The 25,963-nt window shown below is 40.1% G+C and overlaps 1 protein-coding gene across 1 annotated transcript in view; it reads right to left on the bottom strand.

Moving 5' to 3' along the window:
* DOCK2 (dedicator of cytokinesis 2) overlaps positions 1-25,963 on the bottom strand; it is a 157,022-nt gene that overhangs the window by 29,737 nt on the left and 101,322 nt on the right. Inside the window, exons 30-34 of the mRNA XM_041487999.1 lie at positions 14,712-14,790; positions 7,206-7,306; positions 7,056-7,114; positions 5,643-5,791; positions 322-407 (exon numbers count right to left, since the gene is read on the bottom strand). Of these exons, the coding sequence (XP_041343933.1) occupies positions 322-407; positions 5,643-5,791; positions 7,056-7,114; positions 7,206-7,306; positions 14,712-14,790 (474 nt within the window). The remainder of the gene's footprint in view (positions 1-321; positions 408-5,642; positions 5,792-7,055; positions 7,115-7,205; positions 7,307-14,711; positions 14,791-25,963) is intronic.

The raw sequence follows: 25,963 nt of genomic DNA, 5'->3' as shown, positions 1-25,963 counted from the left end.
ACAAAGCCTTATTTAAATTCACACTTGTCTGAATAATCCCTTGGATTCCAATCTAGACATGTAAAAATGCAGGTTAGGTGTAACTTCTTCATAATTTAGCTGAAGCACAAAACAATGAAAAGCAGCCAGGAAAATAATTTCAGTGAGCAAAACTGTAATGCAAACCAGGTGTAGTGAAGCATTATGGTATTTCCAGTGCCTTAATGAAAAAAGTTTCTAAGATTCTATTTTAGGTAAGGTTACCAACCTGAGAACTGGGAACAATAAAACAGAAACACATCCTGAAGGCATTTGTTCTATTTATTCTCATGCACTACTTACATGGACTCAAACAACTGCATGTAGTGTTCATCCCCTCGTCCTCCTTCCACCTCATGATCCAACTTCAAAATGATTTCATTTTCAAACTAATAAAGAAAGACAAATCAAAACACTGAGCAGCTATCCAGAGGTCAACACACTTCAACATGGCATCAAAAATGTACCTTTGTATAATAGTGTCCCACGTTCCCAAAGGTTAAATGCTTGGGCATATTCTGGTCTGGCATGGCTGAAAGCCTGGACACAGATTTTCGCAAAGCTTCCCCTGCACTGGGCACGTGAGGCACAAGCTCAGTCTGTGGCAGCTACAGACAATCTTTGTCCTCATGCAAACAACTGCACCCTGCTCAGAAGGGAGGAAAGATCTACCTGAGGGTTCTTGACAAGTCATTAGCACATCAAGAGGCACACAGAGAGCATTAGTGGAGACCTACATTGAAATAAAGCTCAGTTGCTTTACATAGATCTAATTATTAAAACCACTGTAAAAATGACAGAATTCATTACTGTGCTAATGCAGTAAGTTTTCACGTTCTTCTTTGATACAAAATTTCACACAATTGTCAGTACATGAATAATTCTGTTTCTCCCTGGAGTGTTTCTGTGTAATTGAGAGCTTTGGCAGGCTGGGATCCAGATCATCCCATCAGAGACCTGGAAGCCTCTCGTGGTACAAAGAATTACTGTAGTATTTCAGATATGGCTCTTTCAGATAACTGCAATGCAAAATATTGTACCTTATTTCAATATATCCTCATCAAAACATTCAGCTCTGAGCTGAAGAAACCAAGCCAGGGCTCCACAGAGGAAAAGAGTTCTTCTTCTTAGAGCACCAAGCAGGTCACGCATCTCTTCAGATGTTTTTTTAGAATTTCTTCAGTTTTAAAGAACATGACATTCTAAAGGAAAATATGTTACTAGATGGACTTCCTTCAAGTAGGTCATGATTCAAACTCTCCACCCAGAAAAATGATTCATCATTTTTCAAGAACAAAGGTCAAACTTTCCCCTCTTTCCTCCAGTGTCCAACCCCGGTCTATTGGCCCCCCTGATCCTGCAAAACTGCTCTTAAGGCAGAAACTGAAGTGGCTTCTGCTTCTTTCAAGGAGCTTTGAAACAGCATCTGGAGCAGCCAAACTTCTCCAGTGCTCACAAAGAGCAAAACGTGGGCTCAGAGCAGTGGCAATGCAGGCACACTCTGCTCTGCAAAGGGGCAGGGAGGAAGGAGCCATTTCCACCACTTTGTTACTTGCAGGTTTTGCTGCTCTAATATTAATTCTTTCTCTGTAATTAGAATACAAATGAAAGACTGCCTGTTGAACAGTACATTCTATACTAATATTAGAGAATAAAGAGCTATCATTGAAAAATAGCTTAACAGAAAAAAAATAAAATTGCTCTGTCTCATCCTGGCTGAAATAGAAGTTTAAAGGGCTCTGAGTTAACTTTTATGCACAAGCAGGATGTGTATTAGTACTTAATGTGGGTAACACAGGTGCATGGCAGTTTCAGGACAAGGAAATATTTAGCAAAAACATCCAATCCAGTCATTTTCTGTGGGCTTACTGCAGTAAGACAAATCTGTGAATATAGTGCAGGTCAAGCACCAGTTAAATCTACCTCTTAAATCCTTCCTAGTACTTATTCAGCAGGTAGAAAATTGATTACTTCTCAAAGAGGCAATAATTTCACATTTCTGGATCTGAGCAAAAAACCTCTTCCTAAGCATCTTTCCTGCAGTTTCCCAACAACCTGCAAGAAGTGAAAACATCAGTTGCTTGCATCAAATTAAAAAGTTGGCAGAATTATAGAACAAAGTTTTAAAGCTTCTGTGCCAACATTAAGCTCTGGAAAGCATCTTTCTCCTCTCACTTAAACAGAGTGTGCCTAATTGTCACTGGCCCCAATTTAGCTTTAAATCCTCCTGCTTCTCTAATAGATCCAAGGAATCTCCCCTTGGAAAACATGTCCATGGATCTCTCTGAAGTACCAGGCTTACAAACTCAGCCCTGCTGCTGATCTCACATCCTTCTGAAGCCTTACACATAGCAAGATTTTGAGAGCTGAGAGAAAGAAACGTGGCTGTTTACAGCAGGTGAATCTCCTGCGCCAGAGGAGCTTGCTGGGGACACCTCAGTCACCCCCCGAGTCCCCTGTGGGAGCTCAGAACAGCAGGACACTGCCCTGGAGCCAATGGCTCTCCTCTAACAACCGGGCTGGAAACCCAAGCACACAGCAGCAGCCAGCACTGATTTCTGACACGGTCCCACAGCAGTCAGGAAGGAAAGCAAACACAGAAAACTTCCCCAGATGGCTCCAGCAGTTGGCAGAACCCACGAGAGATATTAAACTGAAAATGCTAAACACAAACAGAATGATTTATTGGAGCAAAAATATAAACACAGATGAATTAATCTTTCCTAAGCCAAGTTAAATCCTCAATGTAACTCAAATCCATGTTTACCTAAATGATATTTTCATTTACTCTGCAAAGAGTTAATTTCCCTTGTTTGTTTATTTGTTCCTTTAAGCAAGCATTTTCTAACTCCTGGCCTCAGATCACAGTTAGAACAAGCAGGACAAGGTCTCTTGATGATGTGTGTTCCTTTGGGAAGTCTCAATAAAATGAACAACCTGATCATTCAAGGAAAGGAAAGGTGGGTTATCAGCATTTGGAGGATGGGACTTTTTTTAACACATGAGCAATGAACTTGTCTCACATAAGCAATGAGCTTCTCTTTTTATTTGAAGGAGAAAGGAATACATTTAGAGGACTGAGTCTATCCACAGACACTGAGAGATGAATAAATTGGCTTTCCAAGATTCCCAGCTCTCTGAGCTCATGATAGGCAGAGCCTCCAGAGCTAAAATTAGTAGATATTAATGGCTCCCTCTCTACATCTTCAATTAGAGTTAAAATTACGAGCTTATGTAACACTGCTCTGGGTGAATGGAAAATACATGTGCAAAGTAGAAGAAAGGATTGCAAGAAAATGTCTTACTGTGTCCTACACCTACATGCAGATTCCAAGCCACTAAATGTATTTGTAGAGCAATTCATTCTTGAGATAACCACAGGTGGAATTTTGTTTTCTCTGGGATTAGACGATTTCCTAGAAATAGCTAAATAAAATAAAACTCTTTCTGGATAAATTTAAATGACTTTATATCCTTCCTGCCTGTATGTTGTGTGCATACAGCAGGACACAGCCCCCAGCCCCAGCACTCCCCTGTGCCCCCAGAACAGAGCCCTGTCCCAGCACAGCACCAGGGATAAAACATAGACAAAATTTTTGGGAAAGGTTATTAAATGGTGTTGGAGGTACCAGGCAAGCTCTGGTTCCTGTGCTGGTACATGCTCAGCTCATAAAGATGTTTCTGTTTGTGCTTTTCCCCCCTCTTCTCTCATTAGAGAAGATCAGATTAGAAATAAATTATTTATTTTTAAAGTTTCACAAAATTATGTTTTAAGTGAATGTCATTCTGGGCTCCTGAGTGCCCCATGCGCTCTCAAAATAACATGCTGTCATTCTCAAAATTTTACACTAAAGTTTTAAAAAACCATCCTTTATACTACTAAATGTCAATTTGCAAATGAAAATTGCCCACTATCAAAACCTGGAGTTTATGTGTTTGTGCACCCAGTAACTATCCATTCATATTAATTATTTGCTCCTTTAAATTAAGATGGTAACAATTTTAAAACATAGAACTTAATGTATCTTTCCTTTAAAATACATATTTTACAAAACTTACCAGAATGGCTAAACTTACACTGGTAAGTTTTTTAATCTTAATTACCTCATCCATGGCAAAGGAGAGGATAAACCCCATGATTCTTGATGAGCAAATGATCACAATTCCTAAAGCAGAACATTAGAGCCCAGTGAGACTCAGCTGCTCAATTATGAAATAGTTTTTGCACCATCTGATGAAAACTCCCCCTTCTCCTTAAGCTGCAATAAACCCAATGTCCTTGTTCCTTGGCACTGTAAAATACCACCTGAAACTTCTTTTTATGGCAGGAGAAGTGATTCAGTGGGCACTGGAGTGCCTGGCCTCCCTGTGCCAGGCTCCCAGGCTGCTGCTCCTGTTAATCAGGCAGGATGAGTGATGGGTTTCAGGATTCCTGGGCTGCACAGATCTCTGTGTCTCTCCCAGGAGATGAGGTATAAGCCACGAGCAGGAAAACATTTTTAAGAAGGCAAATATAGGACTATCAGGACACAGAGGGAACAGATGCACAGAAACAAAGTGGTTTTTAATCTTGGCCTTGAACCAAAAGCTTTGCACTGTGGAATACAGACCAAAATGGAAATTCCATCTGCTCATTTGTTCCACACTTCATTGACACAGAAATGCCCCAAACGATTTAAAGTATTAAACATAGCTGGGTATACAAGATATTTATATTTACATGTGTCTAAAATGATGCCTTTTTGTTTGTCATTTTCCCTTACACAGATTGCTCTGAATTCATTATTTGTGTAACTGCAGAGCTGAATATCCAGTTTATAATTTACTGTGGGAGGCAGTGTGCAAACACAGAACAAGGTGATTCCATGCCCAAAGAGCTGGAGGAGAATGGAGATGTCAGACAGGGATGGATATTCCACTGCCCAGGCAGACACAGCAAGCAGTGGCAGGAAATTTAGATTACAATCCCTAGTGCCTTGCCCCACCACCCCCAGTTCTATTCCATCAATCAAAAGTATTTCATAGTAGTGACTTAAAAATTCTTTTTCCTTTTCAAAATGGCTGCTGAAAACACTCCAGGATTTCAGTTCTCCACAGTGAGTTCTTTTTCTCACAATACATATTTAAAAAGGCACAGTTTCCTGATAAATCTAATAATATGTAATTAACTATTCACTGCTACTCCTGTCAGATACTCTGTATTAAAACCTGGGAGTTTGGCTTACCAATACCTATGTCACAAGGAAGGGGGATAAGGTAATATTTAGATTATAGAGGATCCCTAGAGGTCATTTAATTCTATCTCCTACTTAATGAAGGGCTGACTTCAATGCAAGCCTTGCTGCTCAGAACCTTTTCCAGTAAAATCCTGAAAATCTGGATTAAGATCTTGAAATCTCCCTGGGCCCCTCTTTGGTATTCCATCTATTTCTTGCTGTCAATGCAACAAGTTTTGCCTAAGTCAAACTAAGTCACTCTGGAGATCCTACACTTGCTGTTTCCTTGGTTCTTAATATTTGGGATTTCACTTTGTGTAGTCAGAAAAGCTCACTTGACAAACATCTACCAGAAATACTGAGCACATGACATTTAAATGTATTTTCACACAGAGCATTTTTAATTACCTTTTTGAATTCTCCTGTCCTCTGATATTCACACAGCATCATGTCAAAGAAAATTGGGATCGTGGCTTTTCGTAGCTCAACTTCTGGAATAAGAGTCATTTCCAGGATGGGCCCAACCATCCCCGGAATAAAGCAAATTTTATTCTGGCCTGAAACAAAACCAAAAATTGAATATTTGAAAAGCAAACTGCACATTTTTAGGAAGACATCTAGGAGCTGCAATTATTTAAATTAATGTTGAATCCATCTGTGTTGGTCAAGTCTTACAACTCAGTCACTTCATTTCCTCTCAAAACTGGGGGCATGTGAATGGACACTGTCTCCTTCTAAGGTGCCAGAATGCAGTGCCAGGAATAAGCAGGAATGCCAGAGGAGTTGATATTTTCAGTGAAGAACTCAATTTTTCAAGTTTTTGACATCTCCTTATAAATATTTAGAGTAGAAAGTAATAAATTACCCTAAGAAGTTCCCAAATTCAACCAGCAGGACATCTAAATGTGGAATAACCTTTCCATGAAGGAGAAAACCACGACTGACTTTTAGAATTAAATTAGACATCGCAACAATGAATCAAACCAACCAATGCACCAAAATCAGCAGCAGTAACAGAAACACCACCCACAGAACCCAGCTGCTGACCCCACGCTGAATTATCTGGGAGCACCAGGGTTACATCAGGCACAGCGAACACCCAAATGTGCAGAGCTCAGCCAGGCCCCAGGCGTGGCTCAAACGCTGGTAAATGGAGCAGAGCAGCAGCAAACCCAGGAGCTGTGACAGTGTCAGTGCTGCCTGAACCTTGTGAGGAGACAAAAACCTTCTCTTCAACACAGGTGAGACTTGTTCCATACTAAGGAGTGCCTGAGTCTGATGTTCCTCTCTGGTGTGTGCCGTCTGAATTGTCAATGTGAATGCCACACCAAAATTTTGCAAGATAACATGAATATTCTACCTAAGTTCTGTTAATAAGAAGTGATCCCAAAGGAGTTAATGAGAAACTTTCAAAGGAGGAGCAGCAGAACTTGGCTGAATGACAAATGTGAAAACTTTTTTGGAATTTCAATCCAAGCAGATTTCAAATCTGTCTCCTAATTTGCAGAATCATAGGTTCAGGCTGAGCAGTAACCTTGTCAGGGAAAATTCACCCAGTCTCAGTCCTGCAAAATAAGGTTCTGAGATGATTTCAGTCATATTTGATGTCTGAGAGAAGGTTCTGAGTTCTCTTTTAAATACAAAACTGGCAGTGGTCCAACTGTATCTCATGTTGGTTCCAAGCTTAATCACAGGAGTGAAAACATATTTTAAGTTCAAATACCAGAAATATTTACAAAAGCACTTCATGTCAGATATTTTTCAATGGAACAAACATTATGTGACAGTTTCAGTTGCAGAGAAGCTCAGTTTGCTACTCACCAAGTTTGTACCACATGTCACGGATAGCAAAGCCAATTAAACGTCTCATATCTCCATATCTGGGAGGAAAGGAATATGAAAGGTATTTTTATCATTACCTTTTTTATCATTTTACCACAAAGTTAAAGATAAAGGATATATTCTGCTTACTTGTTCTGGATTTTGTTGTATTTTGCATGAGAAAAGTTTTCTAGCTGTAGTGAATCTTGGGTAATAAAAGCCACAGCCAAATGAAAATAGTTGTTCCACAGCTGTAAATTGAATATAAGGAAATTATAATAATTTTGAGGAAAGCAGGAATAATATTCAATGATGCATAATGCAGAATAATTTATGAAACCAAACGATGCAAGCAATATGATATTTTTACATTATGCAGAGATGTACATCATTAGTATTATGCAATTAGCAGAAATGCAAGACAGATGAATTTTAATAACCACTACTACATATTTGCTCCTAATAACAGAGCCGCTGAACAAATATTGCGAAGAACAAGATTCACATGAGATCCATTGGCCAACAAGACTAAACCCTGAACCAGAGCAGGACTGGGGGAACATGTTACATGCTGGTGGAGCTTACCAAACTGGAGCTAAGGCACCTATAATTACACTGCATTTGAGCACCACTTCAAAAGGCATCTCCTGCCTCCTCTTCGGATCCTAATTCAAGAGCCATTTGTATGAAATTCCAGTGTAATTTGTGAAGAGCTCTCCACATGAAAGAAGGACAAAATACATCCCTAAATAACAGCTGATAGCGCTGAGTCTGTACTTGAAGCAGACAAAAAGCCTCTGAGCTTACAGTGCACAACCCTTCATTCCTGAAAGCAAATTATTTGTTCTACAGACAATTAAAACCAAGCACTTCTCACACACTAAAAAGGGAAAGGGAAAAGAGAAACTTCCCTAGGAAACACAAATTTAAGGAAGGAAATACAATTTTCAGAAGCTTTTAGGCAGTCAGCAGCAGCTTTAAACACTTAAAAATGCAGCTGTAGCTAAAACCAGTGGTAGAGCTCAGTGAGAGAGCAGAAGGCAATGGGAAATGTATTCAGTGATGGTTCAAAGGATGGAACAAAACCCAGGACTGAGCTCTTCATTTTGTATGGTGCAATACAAGCGTGGGTTGGGAACTCACACTAAACAGCCTGGAAACAAAACATTCCATCAAAAACTTTAGTGGCCTCTGCCCTTTGCAGCCTGGAAAACTCCACTGTGCAAATAACCAGGAAAACCAGATCCCACCACACAAAACCACACCTAGAACCACAGACATTTCCCATAATAAATACAATTCTCAGCCATCCTCTATAATTTGAGGATGCTCCTGCTGTTAATTGATCCCTGCCTTGGAGGCTGTGCCCAGCAACACCAACCCAGCTCTGCAGCCAAGGCACAGCCTGGCTCAGCAGCACAAAAGTTATTTATGCCCTGAAAGGCCTGTTTCACTCTCTCACCAAATATTTTAAGAGGTTATTTTGGCCAATGTGGAGTTCTCAGCCCCTTGAGAAGTTGTGTTTATTGGTGTGCAGGGCGCACACTCTGTATGTGTCAATTTACAGCAGTGAAATGGAAAATTCCTGGAATTGTTCTAGACTGTGGGGAGAAAAATGAAGGCTTATTCCCAAATGGTCTCTTATTTCATTTAATAGCTGCAAGCTCAGTGCCACCTTTGTCAGAGACACACCCTACAGACTCAATCTCCTTATCTATAAAAAACTTTTCAATCCATCCTCAAAGTACTTCAAAATGGCTGAAAAAATGGGATCCTTTTCCCTTCAATAGCATATTCAAATTAAGGGCTCACAAGATTTAAGCACCAAAACTAACTTTAAAACTCTACGAGACAAAGTAGTCTCTCTCTGAAGGAAAATAATATGGAAACAGATTTTAAAAATGCAAAAATTATTCTTATGAGACACGTTTTGTTTTCTCTTAACCCCATAATAGCATTCCAAGGTGTTTTGGACATCTGTCGAATTGGAAAAGGTGGAATTAATTTAGCAGGAAATTTCCAGCCATCTCACGAAGAAGAGATTTGTTAGTTATCCTAAAAAATCATCCAGGAGCAAAGGCTGCAGTCTCTTCCTTTACAAACCTCTGAGAACTGATACTTGCTGGTGAAAGGATCAAATATGAACTTCAAACTCTGTAATTTGATCGTTTTCAAATGCAGAGTATGATATAAAATATAACACTTTAAAATATTGTTATATTAAAAATATAACACTTTAATATTTCCAGTATAGTTAATTCTAGCTAAATTTCCCAGTGGTTTCATTCCCTATTGACCTCTGCATTGTTTCTGCAATGTCTGTCTGTCATACATAGATTTTTGCAGTGTGCATTTTCCCCCTGTGTATTTGTAATGCCCTGAGGGTTTTGATTTTGGAGTTTCTAAAAGAAGACTTTAACATAAAAAATAAGCTGCACAATTCTGTTTGTGAAGTGTGTTTGTTGACATACATTTCATTACTGCTGAGTTATTAATGGAGCATAGCTCATGCAAGAAGGGTAGGAAAACACAAAAATAAGCATTTTCTTTTAAATCAGACTGACATTAGATTTTGGACTATGCCTTTTATAATAGAATTCTGAGGCATAGGTGATTAATGTATGAATTACAATCGCTCTCACAGCATGGATATAGAATTATAATCCTTTCTAATGCCCTGTAAATGTAGTGCTAATGGAGGAAGGGAGGGAGGAGCAGGAATCAATAACGCTGCATTTCCAGAGCAGAGGCTCTGCAGCAGCTGTGGGAGGGTGGTTTGGGTTTGGTCACCCTGGAGGTGTCAGATGCTGCCATCTCCAAGCAGGGACATTCCCAAAGGAATCCTGCTCCAAAGCCAGGCAGGAATCCAGTGGCACCAAGGGTGGGATGGTCACAGGGCAGGTGTGTTCCCTCCTGCATGGAAACCCCTCCTGTGCAGAGCAAGACTCCAAACCAAAGGTGATGGAGCCAGGAGGTGACAGTGACAGCAGAGCAAAAATGCTCTGTCCTGGACAGGGTAACACCTTGCAATGACATCAGCTCCCAGCAGAAACAAAATCATCCTGGAATCGTCCTATTTACCATAGATGGCATCTTCTCAGACAGCTGCTGAGGATACCATGAATGTGTTGCATAAGTAGTTTTTGTTACAATTAAACCAAAGACACCAGGGTAACCTTCAGGGAACACTTTTTCCAAAATATATTCCACAATTTTTAAGATTTTTGTTTCTTTGTTAAGCCCCTTCTAAAGAGCCTATCTCAACTCCTGCATCCTAAATCCATCTGCAAAAGCCCAGCTAAAAGCAATGGTCTGGACATGGTGTCCAATCTTCTCATTTGAAACTGGCAAATCCCTAAAGAACTGTTACTGATACAAACCAGCAGAAATCCCAACACTGACACACCATTTAAGACTGGATGTTATGCCAGTGGTTGAATTTCCATTGTCTTTTCCAGGAGAAGCTGACAATGAGCCCTACACCACCAGCACTCTCCACCTCCAGAGAAAAGGAAACATCAAAGGCAGCCCACAACAAATCCTCATAAAACTGCATCATGTGGTCCTGGCTGGGGGAACCAGTGTGCAGACACTGCCTGAGATAGCTCTGCAATCAACTAAGGGAACCCTTGGGAATATTATTTTAAATAATATTGGGAGGAAACAAACAAAAAGATGGAAAAGAAAAAAATAAGCAATTTGCAATCACACTGATCAGCTTTTTGTTGGCATGAAATGCAACATCGAAGTCAAATGAGCAATAAGACATTGATTGTCATGGTCTTCAGGGGAAAGTCTAACCTCAGACCTGCTTGCCTTCTTTTCCTCTATGCTATCAATATATCTCCTTATATTCTCTCCATAGGGTCATCCTGAACTGTCTTGGTTGGAAATGGGTGTGTGTATTCTGTTCCTATCTGTCAAATACACTCTTAAGCTAGAGTACTTTCCACAATTGTAAGCCTTCTGACTTTTCCTTGCAAGCTCTGAACGTGTACCTGGAAGGACACCTGCCAGCTCAGCTGCTCCAGCTGCACGTGCCAAGGCAGGAGCTGCTAAACTGCTTCAGACAGGCCAACTGCTGAATTCTTTCTTCAGAATCCTGGAGTGAGAAAATATTCCCTGCCTTTCCAGATAACATGTTTCAATATTTACCATAACCTCTTTATAGCTCACATAAATACAAGAAAATAACTTGTTTCAAATCCAGGAACATGAATAGAATATAAACTGCTAAATATTGAGGGCTTTTACCTATTCCAATAATTCCTGCTGAAACTCCAGATTTCTGTGCATTAAATCCTCATGTTCCAGTTTATGTTCAGTACTGAAGAATGCAGAGTCATGCATTATGCAAGATTCTGTCCCTGTTTGTACTGTAGGCACCATGAATATTGGGAGCTCTCCTTCACTCCTACTTCATGGTTTATTTTTGGCCAATCACTTAATGAAATTTCACTCTATTCTCTCCTGTAAAATTATTTCCTCTGCAGCTAACAGCTTTGTTTTATCAGCACAACAGTAAATATTCCATAACAGAAGCCCTCCAGGCAGACCTGGTTTTGTTGTGTTAGGTTTTGATGCATGCTGACACTGGAGAATCTCTGCAGGACACGACCTCTGAGTGCCACTGATGTACTGAATCCATCCCTCTGTGTGCAAGCCCAGAAAAAAACCCAAACCAAGGAGAGCCACCCCCCACCCAGCAGGCACAAAACCTCAGATATCAGCTGATTTTTTTACCTCCAAGAACAAAGATCCCCAAGCCAAAGGCCCACTGTGGCCCTTGCTGCCTGCCCAGTGCAATGGCAACCTCGGCGTTACAGCTCTGGGGACAGGGAAGGGCTCCCTGCCAAAATGGAAAGGTGGATCTGAGGGATGACTGTGCTAGGGCAGGAAATTTAACAGCACTTCACGGCTGTGCTGGGCAGGGGTTTGGGATTTTTCTCTCTATCCAGCAGCCTCAGCACTGAACCTATGGCTTTAAGACAATGCTGAGCTCTAAACTGAAGAACTGGACCCACTCTTGATCAGACAGAGCACATCCTTTCCCTAAATGGCCCTAAATGGTAACACCTCTTTCTCTGCTACCTGAATCACATAAGAAATTGAAAAAGCAATTTGCTTTGCAAACAAGAACGAGGCCAGGAACCCTTTTTTTTTTTTTTTCTCCATTTAACAAGCTCAGCTAGAGTAGCAAAAAATTTCTTCTTTGCATCTCTCTAGATTTAAACCACACTTTCTTAGATGCTCAGCTGCTTCACAGCTGACTTGCTTTGTTTGCTTTGGTTGTCTACTATTTATTGCCATGCAGCCACTCAGCCAAGTGAAAATCCTCAGATCTGTTTTCCTGTGCTTTAAACAGCTTTTCAAATTTTTCTTTTAATTAAGATTTTGCTCTAGCTCTTAATAATCTGATCTGAGAACACCATCCTGCAAACAGTAAAAATCATGCACTTGTTTACAAAGGTGTGGCATCTTTTTATTTTAAATAACACTCTGACTGATTCGCATCTCCATTCTCCCCAGCCCACTCAGCTCCTCCTGCAGTGGGCTCAGGGAGCTGCCCCAAAGCCACCTGAGGGTTGGGATGTGTGGGGCTGGAGATGGGGATCAACAGCCCATGTGATTATCAGGCTGCAGCTCTTAACAAACATGAAAGTTACACTCTTCCAAATTTTCTCTCAATTCAAAATAGAGAAAGCAAGTTTCTTTGTCCCATTCTTATTTTTTAATAGGAATGTAAATAAAAATAGAAATACAGCTACACAGTAGCTGTACTGTAAGGTGGACTATTTTATAAAGTACAGGAGTTTCTCATTTACTTTGAGTTAACCACTGCTCAGGTTTGCTTACAGCCAAGATACATTAATAAAAAAATACTGTGGGAAATAAAATTTAAATTTATAATTAAGGATATTGGACAACGTGCTTTGCACTATTCAGACCTTTTTTAGTCTAGTAGCAACTTTTTGAATAGGTATATTTAGGCAACTCTTAGAAGGTTTGTAGAGCTTTTATTCATGAAAGAAAAGTAAAGTAACACCTTGCTTTGTACTTTAAAGTCTCTTATGAAGACTATAAAGGTATTACAATTCTTTACAGGGCACCACTTATTTATTGTAACATTGTTTACCTTACTCAGAGCCTCCAGATATTTGACAAGTCATGAATAAAAGAGCATTAATGCATCCCCTTGAACTACAAGGTGCAGTGTTGAACCACAATGTCCCTGGTTGTTTGATAACCCTTTGGGAGGCACAGAATTGCCACAGGAAAGACCTGAAATAAAGGCTCCAGATCAAACTGCTGTTTTCATTTGAAAAAGGCAGTGTACACCTTAATAAAACTGTGACAGATCCAGTCTTTATTGTCTGTGTGATTTTGGTATCCTGCACATGGTGATGTCTTTCAGGCCTTTGTTATCTGCTTTTAAAAATTACTGACACATCGCGCAGTTAAAAGTGATCAAGTGCCACAGGAACAATGGGTTATAAACTCCTTCTTAATAAACAGATAAAGCCTAGGACAGATTGTATCATAAGTATGTCAAGGGCCTGAGAGTTTCCAACAGGGATATTTACTAAAAATATCTATTTTAAGTTCGTTGGAAGAAACATCTTTCATTGTGGTTCAAAAGTCTTAATTAACATCATACATAAATACATTTGTATAATCACACCTATTGCAGGTAAACATTTTTAATGAAATAAAGCTGGAAAAAGCTCTACATTTCCTACTTGGGGCCACTGTAACTGAGTGTGAGTCTTGCACCTTTCTTTTCAGTGCTGTCTTTCAAACTCTTCCTGTGTAACCACTAATGTGGCTCCTCTGCAGCTGTTTGGGACCAAGGGGTTTTGTGTTGAGGACCAAGAGACCAATTCCCAAGCAGTTTTTAGCACAAGTGGAATCATTTAAAACAGATTGAAAGCTGTGAGATGAACCATGAAATATAAAGCCCTGAACTTTATGTAAAGGGTGAAACAGAATAACTTCACACACCATGATCAGGCAGCACTTAGTGACAAATCCTGAATCTAAAAGCGTATTTACATTTTAATACCAATTCAATGAATGTGAAAACTACAGATATTTTCATTTTTATATAAAGGAAGCCAAATGTGGTAAAATGCATAACAAAACAGTTCAGTTGCACAGAATGATATTGAACAAACAAAAAACCCAACTAACCCTAACTAAAAATGATTACAGAAAGAACTAATAAAAACAAATAGATGAGGATAGACTTGTCAGGGAAGACAACAGATCAAAAATAAATTCTATGTGCTAAATACTCTAGGAATCAGCAAAGTTAAGCTCTTTCTGTCCTACATCCATAGCACTGACATTGTAAAGGCTCCCTGTGTTACATCTGAGATTGACTTGCTGAATTCACTTGGCTGGCTAAGAAAAAAAGAGTTTTCTGCTTGCCAGTCCTGAACAGAGTTACAGAAGGAAATACCCTGGTTGGGTGCCTTATCATAAATGATCAAAGCCCAGCTCTGATGTCACATGGTCCAATCCTGCCCCACCCAAATCCACAGCCTGTCTGAAACTGTAAATATCAGTCTGGAACTGATACTGGCACAGCCTCAGGAGGGGCTCTGGGAATGTGCACTTGCTGCTTTGGCTCAGCCAAAAACCCCAAATACTTACTTGGACTTCAAAATTCATGTTCTCCAAAAATTTCTGGTTCATTGTCTCTGCAAATTTGTTGATGGCTCTCAAGAAGACCCTAAAAAACCAAAAAAGCATGGCACAGATAAATGAATGTAACCTCTGGCAATCAATACCCACTGTGTGTGATACTGGTGGCAGCACATTTGTCACTGAGCACACTGGGAGCATCACACATGAGCACAGCAGGTGACAATCTGTACAGTGGCACAGGACTTGCAGTGTTACCCATTAAAACAATTACACAATTGTCAAAAAAGTTTCTCCACTTCTGCTGGAAAAGTCAGACAACAGAATTTTGTTTCCCCTGCTGCACACTCTGCTGCACTCCTGAGAAAACAGAGCAACTCTTTCAAACACAGTGTCACCTTCTGCCAAAGCCAGGTGCTCACAAGGGTGGCATCGCCTGCTCTCGGGGTCTGGCAGCTGGAACAGCTCCTGTGCTCACATCATCACCTAGAAGCTGCACTTCAAAGATATAAAATGCAGCTTCTCAGTTTTCTTACAGGTGGGGAGGGCAGGACAACACCTCTGCCCACCTTCCTCCCCAGGTGGATTATAAAAACATTCCAAACAGTGAAAATACACATTCAAAACACTATACAGTTACTTCTCCCAAGAGTAAGAGCATGAGCATTCCCCCTCCAGCCTGAAAAGCAGCACCTATTAAAGCTCTTGATTAATGCAGCATGATTAAGTCATGTTTCTAAAGCTAATTTCTGACTTCCCAGCATGGGACATTTGTAAAACAAAAATCAATTGAATCTTTAAATATTTATAAATTTTATTTTAATAATTCAGTTGTTTTCAAAATTGGAAATTGACTGAAAGTGATCATTTGCCTCTGCTTCATAGGTAATTTTTTTAAAGCTATTAAATGGAAATATTTCTATGGAAAACACTGTAAGGACAAACAGAATGGTGAACACAAGGGAAAACCAATCCTAATTGTTCAAATATAATGACTGGCTGTCAACTAGACGTTCCCAGACAGGATAAAAATACAATAGTTACAACAGCCAGGTCCAGAAATCCCCACCACCTCAGTGATTAGCAACATCAGAGAAAGCAATAATTCGATAATTAGGATTATCAGCAAAGGATTAAGAAACCACAGGATATCCATATGTTACTGCCCAAGGAATGCTGTGTCCTTGTGCTGGGTTCTCTGTGGTGTTTTTGGTGTCCCATCTCAAAACGATAAATAGAAAAAGAAAGAAGAGAGAAGAAAACACGGAAATAATTGTGACACAGAAATGACCCTCAGTCAGGGACAGTGTGACTCAGGAAGGAGGTGACAGGACCTATAAAATCCAAAGTAACATGGAGATGAGACTGAGAGCTCACAGGTTCTCAGGGAAACACCAGAGAGCCCTGCACACAGACAGGGTGTGCATCCAAAACAAGCAAACCCAGGTTGTGTGTTAATCTTGCTCAGTTCTGCAGCTCATTGGTGCAGAGTGCTGCAAATGCCTGGATTTCACACTGGCTCAGAAGTGACCAGACACATCAAAGACTAAACTGAAGGGAACACCATTAATGCCATGGGGGCTGGTAGAACACAGCAAACAAGCTCTGCTGTTACACTGCTCCCCTGGCAGCCCTCTGTGAGCCACTGGAGAAACTCAACAGTCAGGAAAGGAGTTTTAGTCTCATCACAAAAAAAAAAAAAAAAAAAAAAAAAAAAAAAATCAGAAGGGCTAAGTTCAGTTTCTTAATGAGGGCAGTAAAGCAAAAGTTCAGCTTTTGGCAAGCTTACGACAGGGAATCCCACATAACCACTGACAGCCACCCCCAGGAGCTCCCTGCTTCATTAGAGCAGTGACTGGCTGCAGTGAGATCCCTTGGTGGGGGTGAGGCTCTCCAAGAGGAAAACGTTCCTTGTGAAAACCTACAGAAGAATTTCTTTCCATCTGTGTAACATTCCCCTGCATTGCTGATGGGATCATGGAAATTCAGTAACTGTGCATGCTGTCACATCCTGCCAAGTCCTTTCTGTTCAGGTGACCAGAGGGACACTGCAGGAGCTGTGGCAGGGGAAAGGAGCAGATTTCTGGTGGTGCTGTGTCACTGCCACATCACCCCACACACTCAGCTCAGCTTCCTCCCCGTGGTCCAGGGCATCCTCTGATCCCATTTTCCAGACTGGCTCAGCTAATCTTGCCAGCTGAATTAAGGGGCTGGTTTGTGACAAGCCAAGAGGCATCAAATCTCCTCCAGTCCCAGGAACCAGATTTTGCCCAGTGCTGCCCTTGCAGGCTGTCACTGCTCTGCTGAACACCTCGTGTTGGTGTCACAGGGCTGCCCTGTGCCCCCAGTGCCACCTCCCAGGCTCTGCCACCTTTATGTGACCAACTCCTAAAGGGGATTCCTGCTGTCCCACACTGCCCACAAGCAAATAAACACATTCTTCCCTAAAGCTCCCCTCACATGGGGACATTTATCTCCTCCAAGCTGCCTGATACTTGACACAAACAGCTTAAGATACTGCAAAAAAAGGGGATTCTAGAAGAGTGATTTATTTCAGGCAGCACAAAACCCCACACAGCTTGGCAGAATCAAGACAGGTTATTGTGTTTCATCATCATCATTCTTCTTCTGAACAGGAATTTTAGGTCAAGGCCTTTTCAGTGTTGTTTTCTGTATTGCTCTAGACCGTTGGATTTACAAAGTTTATTTCTTGCCAACTCACATAAGCAACTTCTCGAGCTCCAGCTGCTCAGGGAGAGCATTTCCCTTCACTCATGGTTTTTGGCTGGAGCAGGAGGGGTTGTCTTCCACTTCTGAGGCTTTTATAATTCCCAAATTCTGTGCATTTCCACACTGCTCCAGCACCATGACAAAACACATCATCTAAGTATCCAGTTTAGCCAGACTCTGGTATAATCTGGTGCTAATAACTTCTCTTGCAATAAAAAAAATCCAACACTTTTCAGTACTTTACTCTTTAAACAGAAATATCATGCAAGATAGAGTAGAAATAATCACACCTTAAACACACATGAACTTTATTAGTGGAAATCTATTTCCTAGTGTGGACATATTACTGGGTATAATAAAATTTTTTTGTGAAGAGCTTGATTAAGTTTTACTTTTAGCCATATAGAAAAACCTCAAGGACACCTAAGAAATACTGAGGTATTTAATGTCAAGTAGAAATCACGGAAAATATTAAAAATATTTACAGGTTTCTATACAATATAATTATATGTAAGCTCTCTTCTGTAAATATCCCTTTCACTCTCACAAATATTTTTATCTGACAGACTGGAAGGACACATTTGCAGGGAGCATGCAATATTTCCAGGCTGTCAAGTTGCAAATATTTTCATTCATTTGTGTTTTGCCTAAAGGGTGTATCTATTCCTGTCACTGGGAGTCACTTAGGCAGTGGGTTTGAATGCTATTCCTGCCTCCTGCCAATGCCTCAGTGATTGCACTGTCCTGCCTCAGTCTCCACTTTCACCAAAAAGGGGAATTAATTAAGTAGCCACAAGTATGAAAATAAACAGGTACTTGTAAAATAGTGTGAGATTTTGATGAAAAAAAGGAGAAAATATAATTTCAAACACTAATTTTTAAAGACATAAATTAAACTGTCACATCTTCAATTAATTTTAATGACACAATAAATTTTCTACAGTCACAACAGAATTAATTTCTCATCAGTTTAAATAATTGTGATCTAAAATTGCTGAAATTCCTTCACCCACAATAACTTCAGTGATATTTCCTGAGTTTATGAGGATTGATGCTTCTAATGTACAGCTCATATAAAACTCTTGGGCCTGAAGATTTATGGAAGATCTTTAAAGTCCAAAGTCTCTAGGCATAAAAATGCAGGGTTTTGGCTTAGGACAGCAACAAAATTGCCATGGTTTAACTGCTCCTGTTTCCTCTCTCTCTCTCTCTGAATTTCCTGCTGTTTCTGCTTTACTTTATTGTATTGTCAGAGATATTTGTTAAAACTTTTGGCTGGAAAGGGGGCCCAAAGAATAGAAACCTGTGCAGCTGTACTTGGTTTCACACACTTAGGTATCTGTTGCAAACAGGGGACAACAGTACCTTAACTAACACAGAAATAATTTAAGGCAGAAAAAACTGAAAATTCATGTCACTCTAAGATAAAAATTTGATTTTAAGCTGATTCTCCCTCAAAATAAAACAGAAGGATTGAGATGGAGCAAGGAAAGAAGTCTGGATTCATAAACAACATATTAATCAAAATAGGATTTGAAGGCTATTCCTCAGATGATGATTTTGTCTAACAGTAAAATAGGTCTGCATGTTGTCCTTGCTTTTGAAGTGTAAATAGGTAATAAACCTAAAATTCAGATCTGCAACTCTAAGTTATTTTTAGCAAGCTAGTTAGAATTGTTACATCAGCTTTTTGCAACATAAAACAAAGTGAGAATTTTATAAAACAAGCAAACAAACAGACACCCCCCCCAAAAAAAAAAAAAATCCCAAACAAACAAAACCTTCAGTTCACATTGACTGTTCTTAGGTGGCTTTGCAAAATCTGGCCTTTTTCTGCACCTTGTTCCAAAGAAAGAACGCTTCTGGGTCCACAGCATGATTTTGAGACAGGTGCATAAATCAGATTCAGCACTAGAAACATTTCCAAAATAATGAACAGCTCTTTCCTCAGACTCCTCAGGTGAATTCTTTTAAAGCAGTGAGATGCTCTTCAATGTCTTTTCAGGTCCACATGACTCTGAAATCTGGGAGTTCACTGCTTCAGCTCTGAGCTGAGTAACCCAGATCCTGAGGTGAAGGCTGAATGAATTCACTCAGGAATTTATGAGCATCAGCTCCAGCTCCTGCTGCTGTGGCTCCTCACGCCACAACTGCACTGATGGAATGACAGGTGCAAAATGAATCAAGTACAAACTTCTACTGTTTGACACACAAAAATAAAGTTTAAAAGAGCCTATTTCCTGTGTTGTGAAAACTTATTCAAAGAATCCATTAAAATGATGGCATATATGTTTTTTTTAAGCCACATCTGAAAGCCAGTGAAGGCATGGAATTTTTTACAATTCAGAACTTCTTCCCACAAACCCAAAGTGCTTTTCCTTCAGAGAGTTTGGTCCAAAATTCAAGCCAGAAGGAGTTACACTAACTTCAGTGGTTTTTTTTAATCCCCAAAACTGATCAGTCAGGATTTTCATCAGTGAATCCTCTACTTGAACAGACGAGGAATATGAGGGAAGTTCTTGCAAACCCTTGCAAGCTGACTATTATCTTTAAAAATCTTTCCTGAGTTTGGATAGAGAAAGTTTAGCCATTATGCCAATTCTATGAGATCTGGAGCAGGGAATAGCAGAGGCAAAATAATACTCATCCATAATTTATATAAACTTCTTAGTATCATCCTCATAAAATGTTGTGCAGAGGACACCTGATGGGTATTGTAACGTAAGGGAAACATCAGGGAAAAGCAGCTAAAGTCAAATGATTCTCCTGGGGGCCTGTCACCTTTTCTCTTCCTTGTTGTGTGCAGAACATGCAGAAGAAGGCATGTTACAGAATGAGAAGGTTCCAAGTGTGGGTCAGACCCAAACCCCAACTGTCACCATGATATTCTGAAAAATCCTCTTTGCCCAGGATTCTTCTCCTGGGAAGATGAGAAGCCTCAGAGGAAAAGAAAAGCAATATTATCTGATTGCTTCTCCCTGTGTTTTGCTGCTTTGGAATGTGGTCTGGACATTGTTTACCAGCAGGTGCATCTTTGATTGGTTCCATGTGAATTGTGTTGACTTAATGACCAATCCAGTCCAGCTGTGTCCAACTCTCTGGTCAGTCACGGGTTTTTATTATTCATTCTTTTCTAGCCTTCTGATGTATCCCTTTCTCTATAGTTTAGTATAGTTTTAGTATATTATTTCTTTTAATATAATATGATATCATAATATAATGAATCAGCCTTCTAAGAAGATGGAGTCAGATTCATCTCTGCCCTCGACCTGGGACCCTGGCAACCACAACGCCCGATGCTGGTCATTGTCAAGGACTGGAACAGTGAATTGCAGCTATAAACTAAAGCTGGAAGGTACAAAATACACAGCAGAGAGACCAGACAAGCAGCCAGTGTGACAGGAGAGACTAAACTCCCACAGGTACTACAGGTGAAATAATGAAAAACCCCACAAAGCAACAGCAGAAATGATCTCCTAATACCATGGCAATCATTGATTTAGAAATGAAGGGTAATGCAAGATGGAAACGATATTTAAAAACCTTGTGGCTACATGAAACCTAATTATGGAGAGCACAATAATGGCAACACTTGGTAAGAAATCCACTTCCATGGTAACTGAAAAATATGGCCAGTGGCTCAAAGAAAGGAGAATAATTTCATCATATTTCTCCCTTGTGTCAACTCAGCTTCGCTACAGACTGAAGAATAATTTCTTCAACAATTCATATTGAATTCTAATGATAGAGCAACTGCCATATTCCTAAATTCTTTTCCAGTGTACACCCAGAGTGTAACTAAACAACACGGTCAGAAAGCAGCAGCTCCAAAATGGCTGTGCCCCAGCTGCTCCTGTCTCAATTTTAATATTGGGGCTTGTCTCAATTATACATCGTGGTTTTCCTTAGTAGCATTATTTGAAAATGTGCATTAAACAGCTATGCCAAGCACCCAGAACACTGCATGCTGTAATGTGTCAGAGTTACTCTGACAGCAGCACAATGAACTCCCAGAGGAAGTCAGGAATGTGCAGTGGTTTTGTGCCAGAAGAGCCAAGTTTCCATGTGAGACCCTTCAACAGGCTCTTTGTATGCGGCTTTTCCTTCAGCATCTACCCAAAACATGCTTTAAACACTGTGTAGCTCTCATTTAGGAGCCAAAATACATTTTCAAGTCTGCATATTAGGTGCACTTTTAATGCCAAACTCCTGGAAATGGGATGTTTTGAATGCTTTAAGGAACTTCGTGGCTTGAAAATGAAGCATACAAGGAGCTGCCAGAATGGGCTCTAATAAATCAGCTTGAGAGCTTTCAGTACCTCATTACTTTCACTAATTTTGCTTATATTGTGACTTCCTTCTCACTTCTGTCTCCTCTGCTTTTCTGTGCATTCCAGACAATTTTTTACATAGTAGAAATATTCTGAATTAATGAAAAAATTAACAATCACATGCTGTCTTTAGTGCTAATCAAGAATGGGAATCAGACACAAAGCTGAAACCCTGTTCTTAAAGATGAATGTAATGTCTTAACATGGTTGTGTCAGGATGTCACACAGTAATTAACTCCCACAGCCTTCACTTTTGAGAGAAGTTTGAATTGATATTGCAAAATTACTTCTCAGTTCTTCCACTAATTTTTGTTGCATTGAACCAGCAGATTATGAATTTTAAAAGAGATGATAATGCAGCAAATGCATAATACACCAGCAGGGTTTTTTTGTGATGCTTCTGGTAAAAAAATATGAAAATTAACTCTTCAAAATAATGTTAAATACAAGGAAATTGCATATATTTTATTTCCTGAAAATCTCTAATTAGATGAATTCTGGTCAAAGTTACTCAGAATGGGGAATACAGAAGGATTGCTAATTGCACTTACAACTAATGAAAATTATGAGTATTGAATTTTTAGTCTTTTCTGTAGTGACAAAGAACAGTTTGTGTGAGTTATCTCTTCGATGTCTTTTACTCATTTGCACATATATTCTACAGAGGGGAAAATACTCCTCGTTGTCTTAATCCCCAGATGCTTTATTAAAATTAAAATACTTGAAAACATTTTATAACAGGCCACATAGCAGAGAACCTTAGGGGTTTCTATCTGCAAGTCGAAGTTGTATCCAGGAAAGTAACAGTTTATCTCACTGACTTCCTGACAACATCAAATTACCAAGGTATATATATAGATAGATATAGATAGATATATAGTTCTTCTCTCCACTGAGGACTTCTCTTTTAGTTCAGAGAGCTCTCTGTCTGGGGGTGTGAGCATCCCAGCAGCTGATATCAGGAAAGATGAGACACTCCACACTGGGAGTGGGAATGGGACATCTCCCTGCACGTTTTCTCTCTGCATTCAGATAAAAGATGAAATAAATGACTGCAGTTAAAGCCACCAGGCATCCACTCTGTTCCATGACCACGATGGGCAGCCACCTCCCTTGCTGAGCAGATATCTGCTGCAGCCAGCACCTAATGAAGTGTTTAGATTCCTGGTAAGCAGATAATTCCAGGATACAGAGAACAACCAGCAACACACAGAGCTGGTGCAGAATAAGCATCTTTGTGCTAGGAGGATGCAGGTGATGGCAAGGCAGGGTGACATTGGCACAGGCAGGTGGAAGTGACTCCGTGCCAGGCTGGGAGCTGCCAGCAGAGCACGGGGGGATCAGCCACAGCTGGCAGGGAGATTCTCCATGGGAGCAAGGCACAGCCCACAGGGAAAGCACAGCTACTCCTCTGCTCTCATCTGCCTCACGCCCTGCCCCAGGACTGTTTAATGGCGTTTCCCTGATAACAAACACTGGCTTTTGTAGAGACTGAGAAAGACAATGAGGAAACAGAAGAATCTGGATTTAATGGACAGGAGATACAAAACACTGAGGCATTATGAACCAAATACCTCAGCATGGGAAACAACAAAAAAATAAATTTCCCTCTGAAAGGAACTTTATATTAACAGGGAAACTGCATTTCAACAAGGGCATTTTTAGTCTCATAACAAAGCCAAACTGTCCAAGGACACATCCTATCACCGTACACAATTAAATCAATGACTAAACAGTAACATTTGTTTGCACATGTTACAATACCCTTTGCACATGTTATTGACTCTTTTCTGCAACTGTGCATAAAAGAATATTTTCATTAGACATTTATACTTGTTGTTTAAAATATTTTTTCATACATTACAATTACAAAGTTCTGCAATATGCCATAAGCCCGTGTGTAAATGTATTCTGCTCCCCTGAAAATTCAAGCCCTTATAAAAACAACAGCATTTCTATAAGAAGTTGTTTAAATCAGTCAAAAGTTGCAGAGCAAAACAAGATCAAAGAAAAGAGTTACTTGTGTGCAGCAGATCAGCCTTCTAAATTCTGCCTTATTTGCACAAAATAAACCATAATACTGTCATCCAATCTTAGTTACATAAATGAATCAGCTTCTAGGGTAAAACTAACCTAAACTATTCATCTGGGGGTTGGTATGTGTTGTTTGTTTGTTTTTTAAATATATATATTTTATTCCCACCAACAGATAAATGGAAGACTAAAAAGCAGCTCAAATATTTTAATTAGTTTGAGGTTTTTATCCCTTTCAACTTGAATTCATGGAATCCCAGAATGGTTTGGGTTGGAGGGGCCCTAAAGCTCATTTCATTCCACACCCTGCCATGGCAGGGACACCTTCCCTTGGGACAGATTGCTCCAAGCCCTGTCCAGCCTGGCCTTGGACACTTATTCCAAGGTTGTGCTCAGGACCACACATACATACATGAAAAACAAGTTTTTCAGGAGCCAAGGAGCCATTCTCTGCTCATCTGTGAAAAGAAAACCCAAAAAAACCCCCAACCAACAAAACGCAGGGCTGGAATGCCTACTGTCCTCCCTTGAGCAGAAGTCCCAGCAGTCCCTTGCTGGCACCAAGGAGGGATTTATTGTGCCTCCCTTTGCTGCCTGGCCAGCAGCAGGAGAACTGAGAGAGCCCAGCCCTGGCAGGCTGAGGATGCTGAGTGCCTGGGGCTGCAGGTGACACTGATGTGAAGGCACTGTGAGCTTTGCCTGAATTAATAACAGTGCTCCAAGGGTGAGCTCCATGAGAGCCACGTCTGGAGGCTGTTACAAAGCAGTTCATCAGCAAGTAAGCAGCTATTTTTAGTATGTATAATGAAAGAAAATTGACAACAATTCCAGCTCTTTTGCCAAATACCTGCAGTGCTAAACCTTTCAAGTTAGACTTAAAAAGCACTCGGGAAGACTTGACTCTGACAGATGTCTGAAAACACTCAGATACACAGGTAATGAAAACATATTTTAGAAAAAGCCAAACTACTGGTGTTAGAAAACACCCTTCAGTGTTATCTTGAAGGAGTTTTTTCAGGGAGTAGGATCTGACCTTGAAACGTGCTGGTGAAACCCTGTTTCCATTTATTTTTAAATACCTTAAAATAATGTGGGCAAGGCTCAAAAATCCAACCCAAATGGACATGCAAACAATCAAAGTGCTCACTAAGCCATTTCAGACTGGACACCAACCAAACTGATCCCAGGTATTAATTATGATAAGACCAAATACTTTCAGACTCCCTGTGAGGAATTACCATTTCAATTACCAGAGGACAGGGAAGGGATATGAACACTTTCCCTGTAGTTGCTAACCCTACTAACTGTTCCTTTTACTCAGCGAATCTCACTCCCCATGCACTTCATGTTGACAATAAAGTACATGAATTTCCTGGGAGAAATTATATCTCTCTAAATTAAAATTATGAACAGCTGGAAGATAAACAGACTATATGGTATTGCCTAAGCCAGCGAAGCATTTCCCCACAAATGCCATGTACTTAGGAATTACTGCTTTTAATAAGATAATAGCCAATATCTAAGTGTCATGAGTGGAATAAAGTGCGCATACAAGCAGTTGTAACTAATAAGAAGAAAGCAGTAAGCAACTTTAATTAGAACAAAAGTTAATTAAATCCACCATGGAGGATCACAAAAACAACTCAGATATTATATCCTCATGACCTCAATCATGATGTTACTGTTTTCCAAAGTGTTCTGCCCTACCTAGCATGCCATAAAAAAGTGTTCTTTCCATCTTACTGTTAGTAGAAGGCGGAGGGGGGGGGAACAGGAAAAATAAAAGGTATTTAATAATGTCATTATTTCTTTCCCCCTTTTCATTCTCTGTTGCTCACTGAATACTGCCTGTCACACACAACCTCTGCCTCCCTCAGAAGTGCTTTGGGCTGAGCATGTTGGGAAGCAAAGAACACTTTGTTTATCACAGTGATTTAAAGTAATTTGATTTGAATCATTCCATCCTGACACAGACAAAGCTCTATCAGTAAGTTTAGTCAACGAAGCTTCTACTCCAATTCTTTCAACTCCTCCACCAGAATTTCTCCTGGACAAGAATGTGCCCATTCTCCCTTCCTTTGGACCCTGTAAGAAGTCATTCTCTCATTTGTGCCCCCATCTATGCCAGACATCAAACTTTTAGCTGAAATCTCCCTGATATCATTC

Source organism: Pyrgilauda ruficollis, unplaced genomic scaffold, assembly GCF_017590135.1.
Source record: "Pyrgilauda ruficollis isolate IOZ18807 unplaced genomic scaffold, ASM1759013v1 scaffold86, whole genome shotgun sequence".
In the NCBI taxonomy this organism is placed as follows: domain Eukaryota; kingdom Metazoa; phylum Chordata; class Aves; order Passeriformes; family Passeridae; genus Pyrgilauda; species Pyrgilauda ruficollis.
This window is presented reverse-complemented; position numbering and strand designations above follow the sequence as displayed.